Source organism: Psittacula echo (assembly GCF_963264785.1).
Source record: "Psittacula echo genome assembly, chromosome: 4".
In the NCBI taxonomy this organism is placed as follows: domain Eukaryota; kingdom Metazoa; phylum Chordata; class Aves; order Psittaciformes; family Psittacidae; genus Psittacula; species Psittacula echo.
Window position 1 is genome coordinate 13,516,587 of NC_137738.1, and position 17,131 is coordinate 13,533,717.

General features: G+C 37.4%; 1 protein-coding gene across 6 annotated transcripts in view; it reads left to right on the forward strand.

The window, feature by feature from the left end:
- RAB3GAP2 (RAB3 GTPase activating non-catalytic protein subunit 2) overlaps positions 1-17,131 on the forward strand; it is a 42,961-nt gene that overhangs the window by 17,379 nt on the left and 8,451 nt on the right. For 3 of the 6 annotated variants that reach the window (XM_080614736.1, XM_080614737.1, XM_080614740.1), the window contains exons 7-23: positions 112-213; positions 1,304-1,403; positions 2,621-2,719; positions 3,558-3,706; positions 4,692-4,771; positions 4,870-4,959; positions 5,709-5,848; positions 7,487-7,703; positions 8,031-8,174; positions 8,396-8,478; positions 8,946-9,010; positions 9,453-9,543; positions 11,695-11,822; positions 12,531-12,744; positions 14,112-14,209; positions 14,466-14,571; positions 15,609-15,769. In XM_080614736.1, the coding sequence (XP_080470862.1) occupies positions 112-213; positions 1,304-1,403; positions 2,621-2,719; positions 3,558-3,706; positions 4,692-4,771; positions 4,870-4,959; positions 5,709-5,848; positions 7,487-7,703; positions 8,031-8,174; positions 8,396-8,478; positions 8,946-9,010; positions 9,453-9,543; positions 11,695-11,822; positions 12,531-12,744; positions 14,112-14,209; positions 14,466-14,571; positions 15,609-15,769 (2,067 nt within the window). Of the gene's footprint in view, positions 1-111; positions 257-1,303; positions 1,404-2,620; positions 2,720-3,557; positions 3,707-4,691; positions 4,772-4,869; positions 4,960-5,708; positions 5,849-7,486; positions 7,704-8,030; positions 8,175-8,395; positions 8,479-8,945; positions 9,011-9,452; positions 9,544-11,694; positions 11,823-12,530; positions 12,745-14,111; positions 14,210-14,465; positions 14,572-15,608; positions 15,770-17,131 lie in introns of all 6 variants that reach the window. The other 3 variants (XM_080614738.1, XM_080614741.1, XM_080614739.1) reach the window with 3 other exon arrangements.

A 17,131-nucleotide genomic window follows, 5' to 3' on the forward strand; every position in this document is an offset into this window, starting at 1 on the left:
CAAGCTATTTTAAGACTCATCTATTCCTATAAAACTTCTGTTTCTGAAGGTAGTGCTTTTTGCCTTACATAAGAAAAGGGACACAAATGTTCATGCCTATTTCTGTTTCAGAGTGGAGTTCTGCTTCTTGCTCAGCTGTTAAATGAAGATCCTGTCCTACAGCTTAAGTGCAGAACCTATGAAATTCCCAGGCATCCTGGTGTCACAGAACAGGTTTTGTCACATTATTTCAAAAGTGAAGTGGCAGTGTTATGGGGTATGGAAGGGAGTCTTTTCTGTGAATCCTCTATGTCCTTTACTAGATTTTGATGGGAGGGACAGTTCCTTAGAACAAGAGATTCTGGATTTCTTGTTCTAGAATTATAATTTGTGTAATTTGAGGATTCCAAATTGATTTTTAGTTTTTGGAGTATTTAGTTAGATTTGTACTATTTTTCTCTGTCATAACCTTGCAAGGCAAGGCTTCATTCATTTCCTATTTATTCATTTATGTGCACGAAGCATGATAATATTTTGATGAAAGGAGAAAATGCCACTGGACAAGTGCCAAGAGCTAGATGTACTCATTCATAAGATCTTAATTATTTCACAGAGAAGATAGCTGAAAATTAAAACAATCTTTATAGGAGATAGTTGTAGCAACCTACATGCCATTATGAATGTTCCCTGCAGAGGAGGCTCTTGCAGAGCTCAAGCTCTTTAGTAGGAAAGCAGCTTGCTTTACTCTTGGCTGAGTTGGCGTGCTTTATGCAGAAAAGTAATGAAGTTACAGATTCCCAAGTTTGCTTTATACAAATGCGCATGTGATTTAACATGATATTTTGGGATCAGTTTTGAAATTCAGAAGCATTAAGGAATATGAGTCTTGAATTTATATCACCAAATTAGCATTTATGTGCCCATGTGGTAATTCAGGCACTAAAAAATCCAGCCTCAGAATTTGGCTCATAAAACCTTGATACTCACATTCTAGATAAACCTGTTACTCTGTGACCTTCATGGGCTGCTGTAACTTTTTTATTTTCTCCATAAGCCATAAAATACATTAAGCAAAAATTAAAGTTATTGAAAAAAGATAAAAATATAATATGTGCCTAAACTTACGTATTGGATGGTTTTAATACAGAATTTCTGTGGTTTTGCCTTAGTCTGTTGCCTGTGGCTTGTTAGATATTAACTTGCTGGGTGTAATCCTCATCTTTTTGTACTTAATAGTATAAAAAGCTGGAAAAGAAGCTGTTACAATGGTAACAGTGATTTTTTTTCTTATTTTTTTTCTCCCTTCTTTCATTTTCTTCCGTAGAATGAAGAACTTAGTATCTTGTACCCATCAGCAATTGTGACAATTGATGGTTTCAGCCTCTTTCAGTCCCTTCGTGCATGTCGCAATCAGGTTGCAAAAGGTATGTTTAAGAGAAAATGTTCATTTCTGACTCTGTTAAGTAATTTTCATGTAATGTAAATTTCTATTATGTTTGTTAAATGTGAAACCAAGGTGGAATTTGGATCTTCCTTGTTTGTCCATCAATATATAGGCATCTATTGCATAGAAGGAAGCTTCTTCCTCTACAGAAAGTGTTCTCAGGGTATGCATGATGAAGCTCTGCTTTTCTGGAAACAGTTAAACACTTGCCTGCTGATGGGAAGTCGTGAATGAATTTGATATTTTGCTTTGCTTGCATGCAGAGCTTTTGCTTTAACTGTTAAACTGTCTTTATCTCAACCCACAAGTTGTCTCATTTTTATTCTTTCAATTCTCTACTCCATCTCACTGGGAGAGAAGGAGCAAGCAGCTCTGTAGTGCTTACCTGCCCGCTGGTGTTAACCCACCAGCATACTGCTAAGGTGCTTTTTAACATGTCAGGATGCTGATTTTGCTGTCAGTGAAATGGTTTTCTTGACAGTAGGGACTTTTTAGCAAGTGATAATGCTGTGATGTTGGTAATGATCACTGCTCTTCGTATTAATGTGGAAGAGCTTTTGATACCTGGTTTGATTGTGCAGCCTTTGATCCTGTCTTTTTTTTTTTTAGTATAGTGCTGGTTTATACTCTAATTTGGAAGCAGGGTCAGTTTCCTGGGGTTAGAGGAGAGTCGTGTAACAGCACTGTGTGGTAGGTTTTATAAGCATGCTGCTGTTACAGTTCTGCAAGATAAAACATTAAATAGGTGGAGAGTTTCAATTATCTCTTGATTTTTGCCACGGTTCTCACCTCACGTTTTACAGATCTAAGGCATGTGCTGACTTTGCAAGTACTTTTGCACAGGAGTGTCCACTTAAACATGCCCAGACCACAGAGATAAATTGTGGTGGCATTTTCAAATTGGACAGAATATTAAACCATAAATTATGAGTAAAACAAAGCTCTCTGCAAGCACAAGACGTAGATGTGATGGAATATCATTTGCAGTTTTACTCAGTTAATTATTTAAAATATTTTGATTTCATTAAGGTAAGTATTTTAAAAGGCTATTTTAGTTCAGCAGGTGTTTAAATGTATGTTAATTTAAAACTAGGTTATTTTGTGGCTTAAGATTGTATCATTTCCCCCCCTCTATTATGCTATTCCTTTGTCTTTGACTCAGTGGGAATTTTTTTGTGTTCTATCAACTTTTGTCAGCTGCAGCATCTGGCAATGAGAATGTTCAACCTCCACCATTAGCTTATAAGAAATGGGGTTTGCAAGATGTGGATACAATTGTTGATCATGCTAGTATTGGTAAGCATTTCTGTTTAATTTCAACTATTTGGCTTAAATAAAACTGAATGCTTTGTGTTAAATTTAAAATGTGTTTTAAATTTGGGGTGAGAGCTCTTAGTGGTACTGGTTGGATAGAAATAAATAATGGGAGAAGACTGTTGTAGTGAATGATGTCATTAACCATTAACAGACATTTTACTTTCTCTTCAAATCTGATTGAGCCTCCCCTATCCACTTCAGGGGAGAAAGTTACAGCTGTAGCTGTCTTGTCCTCTCTTGTTTGGCAGGAAACAGCCAAGGGAGACTAGATCAGATGCAGTTATTCCCGTTAGGGTCAGGTTAAAGGATTGTCTGCAGGCAGGTTCAGGCTGGTATGGGTCTTTCCAGAGTCTAGCACATCAAGAAAGTAAAAGTTGGGATTGTTCCTCTCCAAAAAGGACAAACTGACTTCTATGCTCTCAAAGACTTCTACTGCTTAGGAATTTGCAGAAGCCCAGGTTCTTGTCAGACAGGCAGGTCTAAGGGACAGTAAGCTTTCTTCTCCCCTTTCCAGGTAAGATGTCAGAAGGGAGTTAACAAGGCAGGTGAAGTGAATTTGGTAGTTGTGTTTTTGATGCTGACTTCAACTGACTTTTCATCTCTTCTAAACAAACTAACTGTGCTTTATAATTAACCTAAATACATCAGGTTATTTCTGCTGTGTCCTTTGGAATTCCTGTGGTTAAAGCTGCAGCTCCTCCCTCCCCCCCGAACGTTTGCTAGTCAGTCAAGAAGGCAGGAATATATTTAGGCTTCTAGAGCAATTGCATGCCTTTATTCTGAAAGTGTAAGACATTCACTTTAATGTTTTTGTTAGGCATCATGACACTGTCTCCTTTTGATCAAATGAAGACTGCCTCCAATATAGGTGGATATAATGCAGCTATAAAAAACAGCCCACCTGCTATATCTCAGTATGTTACTGTTGGATCCAATCCTTTCACTGGTTTCTTTTTTGCCCTGGAGGTATGTACTACAAAGCTGACTTGCTGAAACTTTGAATGATTAATCAGGCTCTTTTCTATATGAGTAGTTCTGAAGTATTCTTATGTTAATTTTTTGCTGACAAGTGTCAGCATAGAAGATCTTCTTGATCTTCTGAAACTGGAATGATCTGGAGTGGATGTGATAGTAACATCTATCACAGGTTCCTGCTAATGAGAAGTTTTATTTTCTATCTTAAAATGAATGTGATAGTAAAATATTTTTTAATTTCTTTTCATTTGTTAATTTCTTGCTGATTAAGTAACCTAAGGTTTCTGAAAAATCATGTTGAAGTTGTGCGAACATTCCTCTTACGGATGTTTGGAGGCCTTTGATCATGTACATACATGGCCTGAGTGTTCTGTGGTAATTTTATGTAGTGGAACTACTACTTGTAGAAGAAAACTGCAATTTAGGCTTAACAATACTTGCAGCCCACTTAGTCATCTTGCATTGTGTTGGAGGAGGAGGATGGCAATGTAGCTTTGTCTTGCACAATCAGACCCTACGTGTGTGCTGTCCTTATCAGGATTGAAAGTTGATTGAAAATGCCAGAATCACAGTTTTGATTTTGTACTTGCTTTTCCAATATGTTTATGAAAAAACTGCCTACGTTGATGTTTGTAAGGATGCCAAAGCCATCCACCAGCTAACTCTCCATGATAAATCATACACAGGGTTTTTTTAACTTCTGTTGCAGACAAACATACCAGTGACTTGCAGGAGGATTTTGAAATGGTTAAGAGATGTCAGAATGGCTTTTCTGGGGGCAGTGAATTAAAATTTTGCAGTCTTAAAGCTATGCTTTCTGAGCTGAAAGTCCATAGGAGGCCTGAAAAACTATTCTGCAGTTGAGTTCAGTGTAAGAACTATTTCTTGGCTTTCTGAATACTTTGTTCCTTTGTTTCAGGGTGGCTCACTTCTGATTATTTCTTGTCTTTCTGAACACTTTCTTCTTTTCTTTCAGGGTACCTCACAGCCACTGTTGTCTCATGTTGCCTTAGCAGTTGCAAGTAAACTGACTTCAGCACTATTTAATGCTGCCAGGTAATAAAATAATTACATATTTTTGTTGTAGCTACATAATGGTTTGAGGATTTTTAGGACCATTAGTACGATCTCTCAATGTGTTTTTCTATTGCAAGTGGCTGGCTTGGTTGGAAGAGTAAACATGAAGAAGAACCTGCCCCAAAACAGAAACCGAAAGTTGAACCTGCAACCCCACTGGCAGTGAGGTGAGTTTTACATACTGTCACAATTGCTTTAGATCTCTTGTGGTTTTAATGATGTGAATTGTTTTAAATGGTGTATAATTGATGAACATGTATTTTTCTTGACCTTAATCGGCGACAGTAGTTTGCAGATCATTTGTTTGAAGCTTTGTTTCATATCAGTTTATCATTATGGACTCACCCATTTCACTTAAGATGTGTGGGCTCCTTATTACTGTAAGAGAACAGTATGCACAGTTTAATGATATTATAAGTGCATAAATATCAGCCCTGAAGTTTATCATTCAAGTGTTTCAAAGAAGCTGCATGATAGTTTGAAGCCCCTCTCAAAAAGGAGGTATCCTGTTTCACTGTTGATAGAGGAGAGAGGAGAATAGGAACAACAGTTTGTAGCCTTATGTTATCAAGAAAGTTGATAAAAGACTAAAATAATTCCTGTTTGCTTTCCCTGATTATTTTTAAGTGTTCCCCAGACTATTTGGCAATAAGACAGGATATATAAAGTAACCCACTGCACTTGAGATCTTTGCCTCACAATGCATGACAAGGCAGTCACCCTAGTTCCTGAGCTTTGATTTCACTAGGACTTTAACAGATCTCTGAGATCTCACGGTAGACATAACATGCTCTTGATTTTACCCATACCTTTATGTTACCTTAAAAAAGAAATACAAATCCTTATGAGATATTGTTTACTGTTTCTGAAGAACAATAGGTATCTAGTGTTACTTGTGTTTTCCCCTTTTTTGTAGGTTTGGACTTCCTGATTCCCGTCGCCACGGTGAAAGAATATGTCTTTCTCCATGTAACACTTTGGCAGCAGTAACAGATGATTTTGGAAGGGTTATTTTGCTGGATGTTACAAGAGGACTTGCAGTTCGCATGTGGAAAGGTATGATAGTATATATCAGTATAGCAGATCATACTCTCCAAAACATTGTGGCTTCTTATGTCCAGATGTAGAATTCCAAGTATTTTTCCATTATTAAGAATGACTTTAGTACATTGTTATTAAACATCAAAGGCAGATAATATAAAACCTATATGGGTATCGGTTGTACCAATCCCTGAAATACCGATACGGCCTGTAGTAAAAAATTGTGTTGGGTTTGTATTGTGTAGATGTGTTTATTTCTTCCCCACAGATTCTATCCCGACAGAAAGCTTGTAACCTAATTTTTTTGGGGGGAAAGCTTTAGCTCGGTTCTCCAGGATTCTCTCTCTTGAGAAGTTCTAGTATCTTCTTTAATTCTACTGAGAAAATAGCCTGAAGTTTGAAAAATCAGTAAGATATACAACTTACTAGATTTTCATTCCTTCGTGTGAGTGTGCAAGAACGGATTGCTCAGTCTCTAAACTGCAGACATTAAGCTCTCATTGTAATTATACCTAACGTTACAGCATGTCTTAGTATCTCTATGCAATTAAGATTTTCCAGCTGTTTATGAAATGGAAGATAAGTTTTAAGAACAAGTAGAGAATCTTTAACTCTTCTGTCACCCACCAATTCAGATGGTCATGAATATAGTAGCTACTTCAGTGACATGCTAGCAGTGTGATAGCTAGATTAATCATGTTTCCTTATGCATTCTCCTTCTCTCGTATTTTGAAGCTTACTGGCTATAATACATGCTTTCTGATATTCTTGGACTTCTTTCTTTCTTCAGTATTGGAGAGCTTCCTGTCACCTAGCAAGTGCTGTTAGAGTCCCAAGCTTTATTTGATAGTCAGACACAGGTTTACAATTTGCCTTTCCCCCGTGTTGACATGTGGAATAAACCCACAGTTTTTAGCAAAACTGGTTTTAGCAGTTTTTAGCAAAACTGTCCACTGAATTAAATGGTTTGGGTTGTACCTTTCCTCTCTGAGTTGTGAATGCTTTTCAACCTTCTTACCATCACTTATCTTGTTATAAACTTGTTTTATACATTAGTATTGTGGTTTGGAGTGTTCATTTGTACTTGCTAAACCATTACATAGTGATGTCATAGAACATCTTTGCCTTTTTTTGTTTAGGAAGATTTTGAGGGAAGGTATTAGTGTTACCGAGAGAGAGAAGATAAGTATTTTTATTGGGTTACTAAAAGTTGCATTTTAATGATGAAAACACATACATATTCTATTTAGTAGGTTATACAAATTTACTTCCTTAAATCTTTTGTTGTTGTTCTGAAGTGTGGGAAATCCGGACACTTACTACATATTTTCTCTGGGAAGCTTTTGCAGTGGTGTAGTGTCCACAGTACAGACTTGATGTGTTTTGGGGTTTTTTGTGGCTTCTCCCAGGAGAACTTGTTCCTCCTCAGAGCTATGCAGGAGGCTGCGTTTGGCTCTGAGGAGTCCTCTGATGGGCCCTGCTCTGCTCTAAGTCCATGGACCACAGCTCTTGACAGGAGCTAGTCTTGTTGCACAGTTTGAAACAAAGCTTAAAGAGAGCTTGCTGCTGGAATAGTACTGAAGTGGGTGGTGATGCGTACTAATCATGTATTAATTACTGTACACTAATGAAATTCTGGCTTCTCTTCCAAAGGATACCGTGATGCAGAAGTTGGTTGGATACAGACTGTAGAGGACCTTCATGAGAGGGAAACTGAGAAGATGGATTTTTCTCCTTTTGGAAATGCACAGGGTCCAAGCAGAGTAGCTCAGTTCCTTGTGATCTATGCTCCAAGGCGAGGCATTCTGGAAGTGTGGAGCACGCAGCAAGGGCCTCGGGTTGGAGCCTTCAATGTGGGGAAGTACTGTAGGTAAGAAACATTTAGCAGGTAGGCATATTGGCTGTGCTGCTGCAGTAAAGTCATATGTGGATATGCCAGTGGTAAAAGTAGGAAGTGCTGGTAGGCAATTTTTGCGTAGCCCACAGTTTTTCTAGTGAACGCAGCTGCTTGCATCATAGAAGGGGACTTTGTTGTCTTTCATCAGTCTACTTAGATAGAAACACTGTCAGTCTTCCCTGATAAACGTGTGTAGCAGTTGTTAGGTTTATAACATAGGTCTTTTTATTCAGTGTGTGGAAATGGATGGTTACTAACTTTGTTCTTCACTCTAAAGGCTGGTTTTTTTATTGTTTTCAGGTTGTTGTATCCTGGTTATAAAATAATGGGTCTAAACAATGTGACCAGTCAGGGATGGCAGCCGCAGACTTACCAGATATGCCTTGTTGATCCAGCCTCTGGAAGTGTAAAAACTGTCCATGTACCTTTCCATTTAGCACTGAGGTAAGGACTCTCTGCTCTGTACAACCAAATGAATTTCATTATTGCTTTCGAAACAGTATTTTATTTAGACAGAGTGATTCTAGTTTTCTTTCTCAAGCTGAATAGCCTGGTTGGTTTGTATGCATTAACTTGATTTTTTTTTTTTTTTTTATTAACGTGATGTTACCTTCAAGTAGTCTTTAGTTCTCTTCACTCATATAACTAAAATTATTTCCCTCCAGTGATAAGAAGAGTGAGCGAGCAAAGGATATGCATCTAGTGAAGAAGTTAAATGCTTTACTCAAAGCTAAAACCTCAGATCCAGGTAGGTTCTCTTGTATAATTTCTTCAAATTGCTTGTTATCAAATGGGTCTTGTATTATCTGTCCTGTAAGTGGACAAACACAGGTATGATTGTAGTGCATTGTAAGTGCATTCTGCCTGCACCAGGTTAAATTTGATCTCATACACTGATCCAGTATAAGCCTTGTCTGCCATGTAAATCTTAACTAAATTCTACTTCGAGTGCTTGCGTAAAACATAGTCTATGTGCAGTCCATTATGCTATGTAATGGAGTTTGGCATTTGACTCTAGATATCCTTCTTCCTCTAAGTGATACAGATGCTACTGAGCTCTTGTTTTGTTTCATTTTCTTAAGCTTATTTTGGCAGCTTTTGTGATAGTGTCTTCATAGCACGAATCCATGTGCCTCAACTATGCTGTGAGTCGACTTGCTTTTCAGGTTGCATTTGAGAAATATGAATTGAAGTTCTGATTACCTTTGTTTGCAGATTTGATTGAAGCTGAAGCAAAGGAATTAATACTTGATATCAAGTACCCTGCTACAAAGAAACAGGTGAGTATTTAGAAGCCGGAATACTTTATTATTAGGAAAAAAAAATTAAATTATCAGATTAGTGCTAAATGTTTTAAATCTTTCAGAATATGGTCTTTTTTTCCCTAGAGGTATTTGAAGCAAATAATTGAGCTGTTTTATTCTGGGTTTGGTGTGTGTTGGTTTCTTGTTTGTTTGTGGGTTTTGTTTGGGTTTTTTTTTTGCAGCATACTGACTGAAATGAATTTTGCCTTGTGACTTCCCCCAAGGCATCTTCCATGATAAAATTCAAACTAATAAAAAGAGATAAGACCTTCCTGTAGGATCAGATTATGCCACAAGTATATGTGAAGCCAAAATACAGATGAAAAATCATTGTCGGAGTTGTGCTGTTATTGGCTTACCTTATATGTTTTTACAGTAAAGTTAAGTAAATGTTTAACTCTGAACATCTGCTTAACAGGCTCTGGAGAGTCTGTTGACAAGTGAACGTGTGCCACTCTCATCCCTCACCAACATCACTCAGACATTAATGGATAACTTAAAAAAACAGGGTAGGTGGATATTTATTTTGCAAAATATGGAGAGGCATTTGCATTTTGCCTGCAGCACTGTAAGGCATTTGTAGAACTATTCTGTTTCACAGAGAGACCAGGTTTGGTTTTGCTGCTAGATAGCATGTTTAACTGCTAAGTAGGGTGTTGCTTCTATGTATTTTATGTTGTTTAATGCAGACTGCAAATAGCTTGCTAGGAAGTATGCTATACTTGCTATGTGCCTAGTAAAGTGTGGTTATGTTAGAAAAACCCTCCAAAACCCCAACAACAACTGGGCTGAGTACTTGCATCCAGTAAAAGCTTCCTTCAGGAAGAAATTTTCTGGAGACATTTACTTCTAGATGGTTTAGTTTGTACTAAAGCCAATAAGGGTATGGTACTTTGGATCTGTAAGTTTTAGTGTACTGGAAGCACAAAATCCTTATCACTGAGGGTCTGAGCTGTGGCCAGATGCTTGGTATCTTTTCTGGGTAACCTTTGCTAAAGTCATGTTTCATGTGTTTTGCTAGAGATATCTGAGCCAATATCATTCAAAATCTTGTTGCTGAAAGTCTGCATGATTGTTTCTTTGAAATGATACTCCTGCATCTTTCTAAATGGGGAGAACCTTCTTTGTGCTGGAGGTGACCCTGTTTTGAAGACCCAACTGGAATTGAGGAATAGAGCGTGCCTACCACTTCCTTTGCATGTGTTGGGACTTCTCAGGAATAGAAGTCTGTTAGATTTTTTATTTTTTTTTTTTTTTTTTATTATCACTCGATTCATCTTTTAGAAGATGAAGCTTTAGCAATAGGAGTCAAGAAATCCCTGCTGTGCGGAAGTCCTGAATAAACCATTTGTCAGTAAGAAAGGCTATGTCCCCTGTCCTGCCTCAGTGAGAATGTGACAACATGTTTTGGGAATTTCAAAGCCTTGGGGGAAATCTTTCAGTTCTCTCAGTGGGGTATTTCTTAACCCCATTTTCTTGAATTAGATAGAGGAAATTGAAAGCTTCACACATGCAGTTCTCAAGGTAATTTTGGTCTGGCATTGCAAGTCATTATCATTATTTGTTCTATTAACTCCCAGAAAAACCCAAAAGAAAGATGGAAACATGCCCTTTTACACTGAAAAGAGATTGATAGAACTGTACACTTACTGAGGTGTGTCTGAGTGTCTATTTTCATCATTAGTCTTACTGTTGTATATAACATTATTGCCTGCCACTCACACTAAAGACCAAGCTTGGCTGATGTTCCAGCCTTTTCATTTCAGAAGAGTAGTGTTCTTTGTGCTTAATAGTTAAAAGATAATGTGAAGCAGATGCTGGGCTCTGTGAATGCTGTGATTGTGAAGAAAAGGTCAAGTGACTGTACAGCAAGCACTGTGCAATTCTCTTTTGTTTGTAGGATTTTTCATGCAATGTATTAGAAGAGCTGGTAAGGAGAAAATCACATTTAGAACCTGTTCCAGGTGAAGATGATATATTTGGAGTTATCTTTTGTATAGAAAAGTCCTTTTGGGATCTTTCTAAAATGTTTTCTTTTAAAACAAGTTGGAATAGAGAGTGGTTTTCTTTTTTTATTTCTTTTTCCAACACTGTTTTGGTGTTAGTTTCCTACATTCTAATTACTTTATTTGTTACTGAAATTTGTATGCCAATAGATACATGAAATTTCTGAGACTAAGATTGTAGAAATACAAAAGGCAGTGTCTTGCAGAGAATTCAGGTGAGTAGATATCAAGCTGTCTTCTGATGCAAGGAATATGCTTAAAATACTGGCAGAATGAATAAGATTATAGCTTGGTATTCTTGATAAAAGAAAATATGATTGAGACTTGGTATATTTCAGGTTTTGGCAATCTCTGGTTTGGCCTTAAATGAGGAAAAGACAATAGACTTATCTTCGTTCAATTCCACATTTTTAAACTGAAGGAGGTTGATAATGAGCCTGTTTTCTCTCCAATACTTCTCATAGAAATAATTCTTGTTTTATACCTCTGTGAATTAAGTATAATTGCAAGCAGCAATGCATCAAAAAATTACACTGAGAAGTGCAAGTCCTCCAATACTAATAAAGGAGTAGTTAAATGCAGCTGAGAAGCATGTTCCACTATTCCAGGCTATATATTCAATTTCAAATGCAGGGTTGTTTTTTTTCTCTTCAGAGCTTGAGTGTGTGGATGAAGGACTTCTGCAGTTCTGTGCAAACAAGTTAAAGCTGTTACATCTTTATGAGCTGGTCAGCAAACTAAATTCCCAAAGCATCCAGACAGACGCTCCACCCTCAGATAATGTGAGTAAATTACAAATTCAGTTGTCTTATAGAAGCTATTGATGATTTAAGCATAAAAATAAATTTTCGAGGTCTCAGATAAGATATGTAGGTAAGCAAGTTACCTGATTTTGTGGCCTGGAACTTTTAATGAAGTAATTGTTTTGTAATGCTTCTCCCCTTGTACAAATGCCTAGTAGTTGGTCTACCTAATGTTCTTTAGTAGTTACATAAAGTTGAGAGAGAAGTGAAAATACAGCCAGGATCTCCTGATTTCAGTCCTGTATCCAAAGTACCTGGCATATTCTTAACTTTGTTTAGTTTTGGAGGGGTATTATGGGCCCCAGTAGAGGTTACAAATTCTGGTATTTGCTTGTGTAGCATCATAATTTGGCTGGCTTTTGGTATCATGTGTAAACTGTATATACATTTATAAAATCCATATGGAGTGGTGTTAAATAAGCTGTTTGCTTGATGGGTGATTCTTACACTATGAGCAGGATCTAAATATGTGAAATGTATCTGTTGAAGTCCTTAAAAAAGGTCTTCATTTAGGCTCTATGAGTAACTGAGATTATTCAATCATTTTGGCCTTTTTAAAAGATATTTTTAATGTTCAAAATGAAATATTTTAACTTTTCTGATTCTTGTCTTATTTTTTTACTGTTTTGAAAAACATCTCTTTGTATTAGTCTTCTGATGTGGGATTTTGGGGCTTTTGCTTTTAAGGACTTGGCTAAACTGCTTCGCCTGAAAGAAAAAGATTTTCATAGGCTTGAAACTTTACTGGAGAGCTACAAGAAAGAAAACACCCAAACCACTGTACAGTTTGCTGATGGGAAGGATGATGTATTGTCTGTGAGAATGTTCTTAGAATATTTGGAGTATGAAAAGGACATGATTAATGTGAAAAATATGGAAGATAGAGAATATGTGGCTTTAGGTAAGAGCTATTGAATGTCAAATTAGAATCATAGAAACCATGGATGTTAGAAAGGACTTCAAGATCATCTAGTTTCAAATCTCCTGCCGTGGGCAGGGACACCTCAAACTAGACCAAGCCCTGTTCAACCTGGCCTTGAACACTGCCAGGGATGGAGCCTTCACCACTTCTTTGGCAGCCTGTTCCAGTGCCTCATCACCCTCACAGTAAAGAACTTCTTCCTTAGATCTAACCTGAACTTCCTCCATTTACGTTTAAACCCATCACCCGTTGTTGTATTGCCGCAGTCCCTGATGAAGAGACTGTATAAATTACTTACAGACTGTAAATTACTATAGATTACTTATAGACCGATTACAATCTAAGATTGCATCAATACTTTAGCCTTGATTTGGGAGCGTTAAGATGGCTTGTGTTGAAGTTGTATGTGGCAGTGCTTGTTCTAGACTTTTACCTTTAGCCATACAACAAGCTTTTCTACCTAGATGGGTATTCATATAAGTTAACTACAGCCATGTTATCACTGTGCGTTCATTTATTAACGCCACTAAATTGAACAGTGGTGATGAAGTGCTGAGCAGGCTCTGTAGGCGTGGGTTAGGCTCCAGCACATTGCAGTGATCTGTGCCTCTCTGGTATTGCTAGGACAACAGTGCACTTCTTCCAAATACTGTTTTTTCTGGATTCTGCATTTGTTCAGAGATGAAGTTCTAAAACACTGTAAGTGCCCACTGGTGTAGGTACTTGCTCATAATCTGTTTTACATCCTACCACTCCTAACTATACAGCTTCCAGGCAGATCTCTGAGTGGTATTTTTAAATAGATGCTTAGCCCTGAACAAGACGTGAAGAATATTAAAAGATCTTAAGAGCTATTGTAATTATCCTGAAGGAGAAGGGGAAGATGGAGAACTGCCTCTCCCCTATGGATTGGCTCTCTGAGGAGAAAAGGTGAAAGGTGTAATTAAGAATAGTCTTCAATAGATGGCTCCTGAAGTACAGAGGTGGCTGAGTACAAATATCAGTAAGTCTCATGACCAGGAATTTTATCATAAGGTACCAGCTACTAGGAAGAAAATTAACTGTATCCCAGCCAAAGTTAGGACATCCAAGAAATAACAAAAATAATAGCAATAAGCCTTGTTAAAATCCATTTTCCATGTGACTCCTGTAGTGGCAGGAACACATAAGTCCCTAGTGGAGAAGAATACTCATTACAAAGGTTAAACTGTCAGGGAGTCCTGGATGTAGTTTAGTCCTTTTTATTGCACTCAGTGGGATCTGATCAATCGATGATCTTTTATATAAGTGTAAAGAGAGAGGCTGTGACTTTAGGTGTTCATAATATCAACTAATTTTTGCTTCAGGCAGCTTTTTCTTCTGGAAGTGCTTGTGTGGGGAGAGTTCTGCAGAAGAAATGTGTCATGCATTGGAATCAGCAGGCTTTAGCCCTCAGATCTTGTTGGTAAGCTTTTTATTACGTATTTTGAAAACAAAATATTGAAGAGAAACATTCTAAATGTTGACCTTTGTATTAATGCTGTGTTCAGGGTATTCAGATACCCTCGCATTCAGTTCTTTAGATGCTCTTATTCATATTTCCCTCTCAAAAGATGTCAGAAAAAAAAAGGGGGGGGGGGATAAAATCTTATGCATTAACTATATTGCAATATTAGAATTTCATTATATTGTTTTAATTCAATATTATTCTTTTTTTACAGTCACTCCTTCTCAATTTATGGCTTTCCAAGGAAAGAAGTATTTTAGACAAACCAGATTCTGTCAGTTGCCTTCACACTATGCTGTCACTTCTGAGCAAAATGAAAGGTGAGATGTGCACGTGGAACCCTTAATCACAACTGGTATTAATTATTACTAAAAATTTGCTGCTAATAGCTAATATTATTATTAACAACAGCCTATATTACCACTTAGGGCTTCCCTCCCGTTTCCTCATTATTAGGGAACAGAGCTAAGTGCTTTATGTTGATAAACTAGCTGAAAATAAGATCCTGAAGAGTGTCACAGTTAAAGGCCTGATTCATGTCCTGTAGTTTCACTTGCTACTAAATTGACACAGCTCCTACTTGACACCAAAAGGTGGCTGTCCATCTCCCTTTCCCCTTGTTTTTTTGGATGTATAATCCTACCTCTCTCTTGTGCTGACTGGCTCTCTGAAGTCCCTTGAGTTGCTTTAGCCCCCTGGGACACTGTTATTCCAGTGCCATTTGTATACTGAACATCTTTAACTTGAGGAGACTTTCTGAAGCCAACTTGCTGTTATTTGAGTCAAGTTGTGTAATGAATAAATACTGATGCTCCTACCTCACCCAGAGCTGCTATAGATATGTCTGTGCTAGGTTCCCTTATGTCTAGTACACCATAGGGCACCATTATGAGCTTGAAACTGGAAGCATGAATAAGCTACTGCTGCTGTCTGAATAAATTAATTCTGCTGAACACAAGGTAGCTCGAAGAGAGCCAGCTTGAGTACACTGGATGTGTGTGGCATCTTGAAATTACACAACAAGCTGTCTGCATTATGAAGTGTCATTTTGTAATATTCCTTAGATGTAGTAAGTGTGGAGCAGGTTTTACTACCTGGTGATTTAGATCTATTGCCTATTTCCTACAAATGAAACTTGGAGAATGAGTAATTCACATTCTGCTATTTATTTTAAATTTGAATTGTAATCTAGAAATTGTATGCTACATATCCAGAAAAAAATAACGTAGAGTAACTGGAAATTGCTTGTCATGTAAGCTATACTAATTAAGTGCTGCTTTCAGTGTTGGTTGTTGCTTCACTAGTTTCAACACCCAGTGACCCAAGTTGAGTTTCCTACTCTTCCCTTTCCCTACAGTTGCTATAGACGACTCGTGGGACACTCAGTCAGTTTCCCCCTGGTGGCAGCAAATGCGTACAGCTTGTGTTCAGTCGGAAAGTAATGCAGCTGCTTTGTTATCAGCTCATGTTGGGCATTCTGTCACTGCACAGATCATTGACAGTATGACAGAGAAAAAGGTAAGTCATCTCGGACTTCCCCCTTCTGTTTTATTTACTGTATTAGTCCCTTGCAATTTGCTGTCTTTGTAACAGAATAACGTCCTCAACATTCATTTGGCATCATTCTCACATGTGCACAAGCATCCTGCAAGCCTGAAAACTTGTATTTGAATTTGAAGAATCTTATGCTGAAGTGAATAAAGGATATATCAGAATTGCTTACTAAACATATTTAAATATGTGATGGGAACTGCACGGTGAGATTTTTCTCCTGATAGTAAATGATGCTGACAGACATAAAGCCTATACAGTTTCCACATAAATCCACTGAACTCTGGGCGTTAAACCTGTTTTAACATAGCTGTGATTTTTTTATTATTATCCTTTTGAAATACGCTGATGAATTGTCTTGGCACTTAACGTTACTATGCCTTCTTAAGGTGATAGGTGTTTGGTTTTCTTGGCAATAAGTATCTTTTCACAAACTTGTGAGTAAGACTGTGAAGCTGCACACAGCATTGCAATTCAAGATGGAGAAGTTACTCCATTCCTGAATAGCCCTAGGCATATGTGTGTGTTACTACTTGTCTTAACTGTTTAGTCTTGTAAATAGACTGCCTTATAATTTATAACTCGATTACCTAGAAGTGGTTTAGTAATTTTGAATATTCATCTTAACTATTCCTAGTCTGTATATTAAAATTATCAGCATTGCCCAAATAGCAGTGTTAATATGTTGCAGCATACTGTTCTTTACTCGTATGCTCTCTCTCCTTTGTTACCTTCTCATCTGCTCTTAGAAGAATAAAGCAACAATTTTATTTCCCTCAGAACTTCCCTTCCATAAAGCCATTTATGTTTTCACCTTTTTATTCCCTACCATCCTTTGGCTTAAAGCTTATAAGTGTTAATGGGCAGGCTTGTGAGAACTATAGTGTTTGGTGTCTTGGTGCACAAAGCTAAAAATCAGATCTGCACCCCTACTGGAAAGATTCTTGGACATCCTGGTAGATCCAGTATTTCTGAGTGCATGATATGTATATTGTAATATAGTAGGAGATTGAAGTGTAGGTGGATTAATGACATATGCAGGGAATGTGTATTTAGAGGAGGATTTAAAACTAAATATTTTTGAAAGGATTCTAGCCCTCTTTTCAACTAAATATGAGCTAAAAAATGGGCCTATAAGATTACTTTTCAAGTCTTTTTATTTCCTTAGGCTTTTCGTTAAGAATCTGTGCATCTTGTGGGTAGTGTGGGATGTCACATCATCTTTGCACATAGTGAATGTGCATACTTTGTTTGAACTAAATCATTCTTTAAAATGCAGTAGCTCTTGGGATGTAGCTTTCCATTGTAATAGCGTGCATTTTTTTAAAA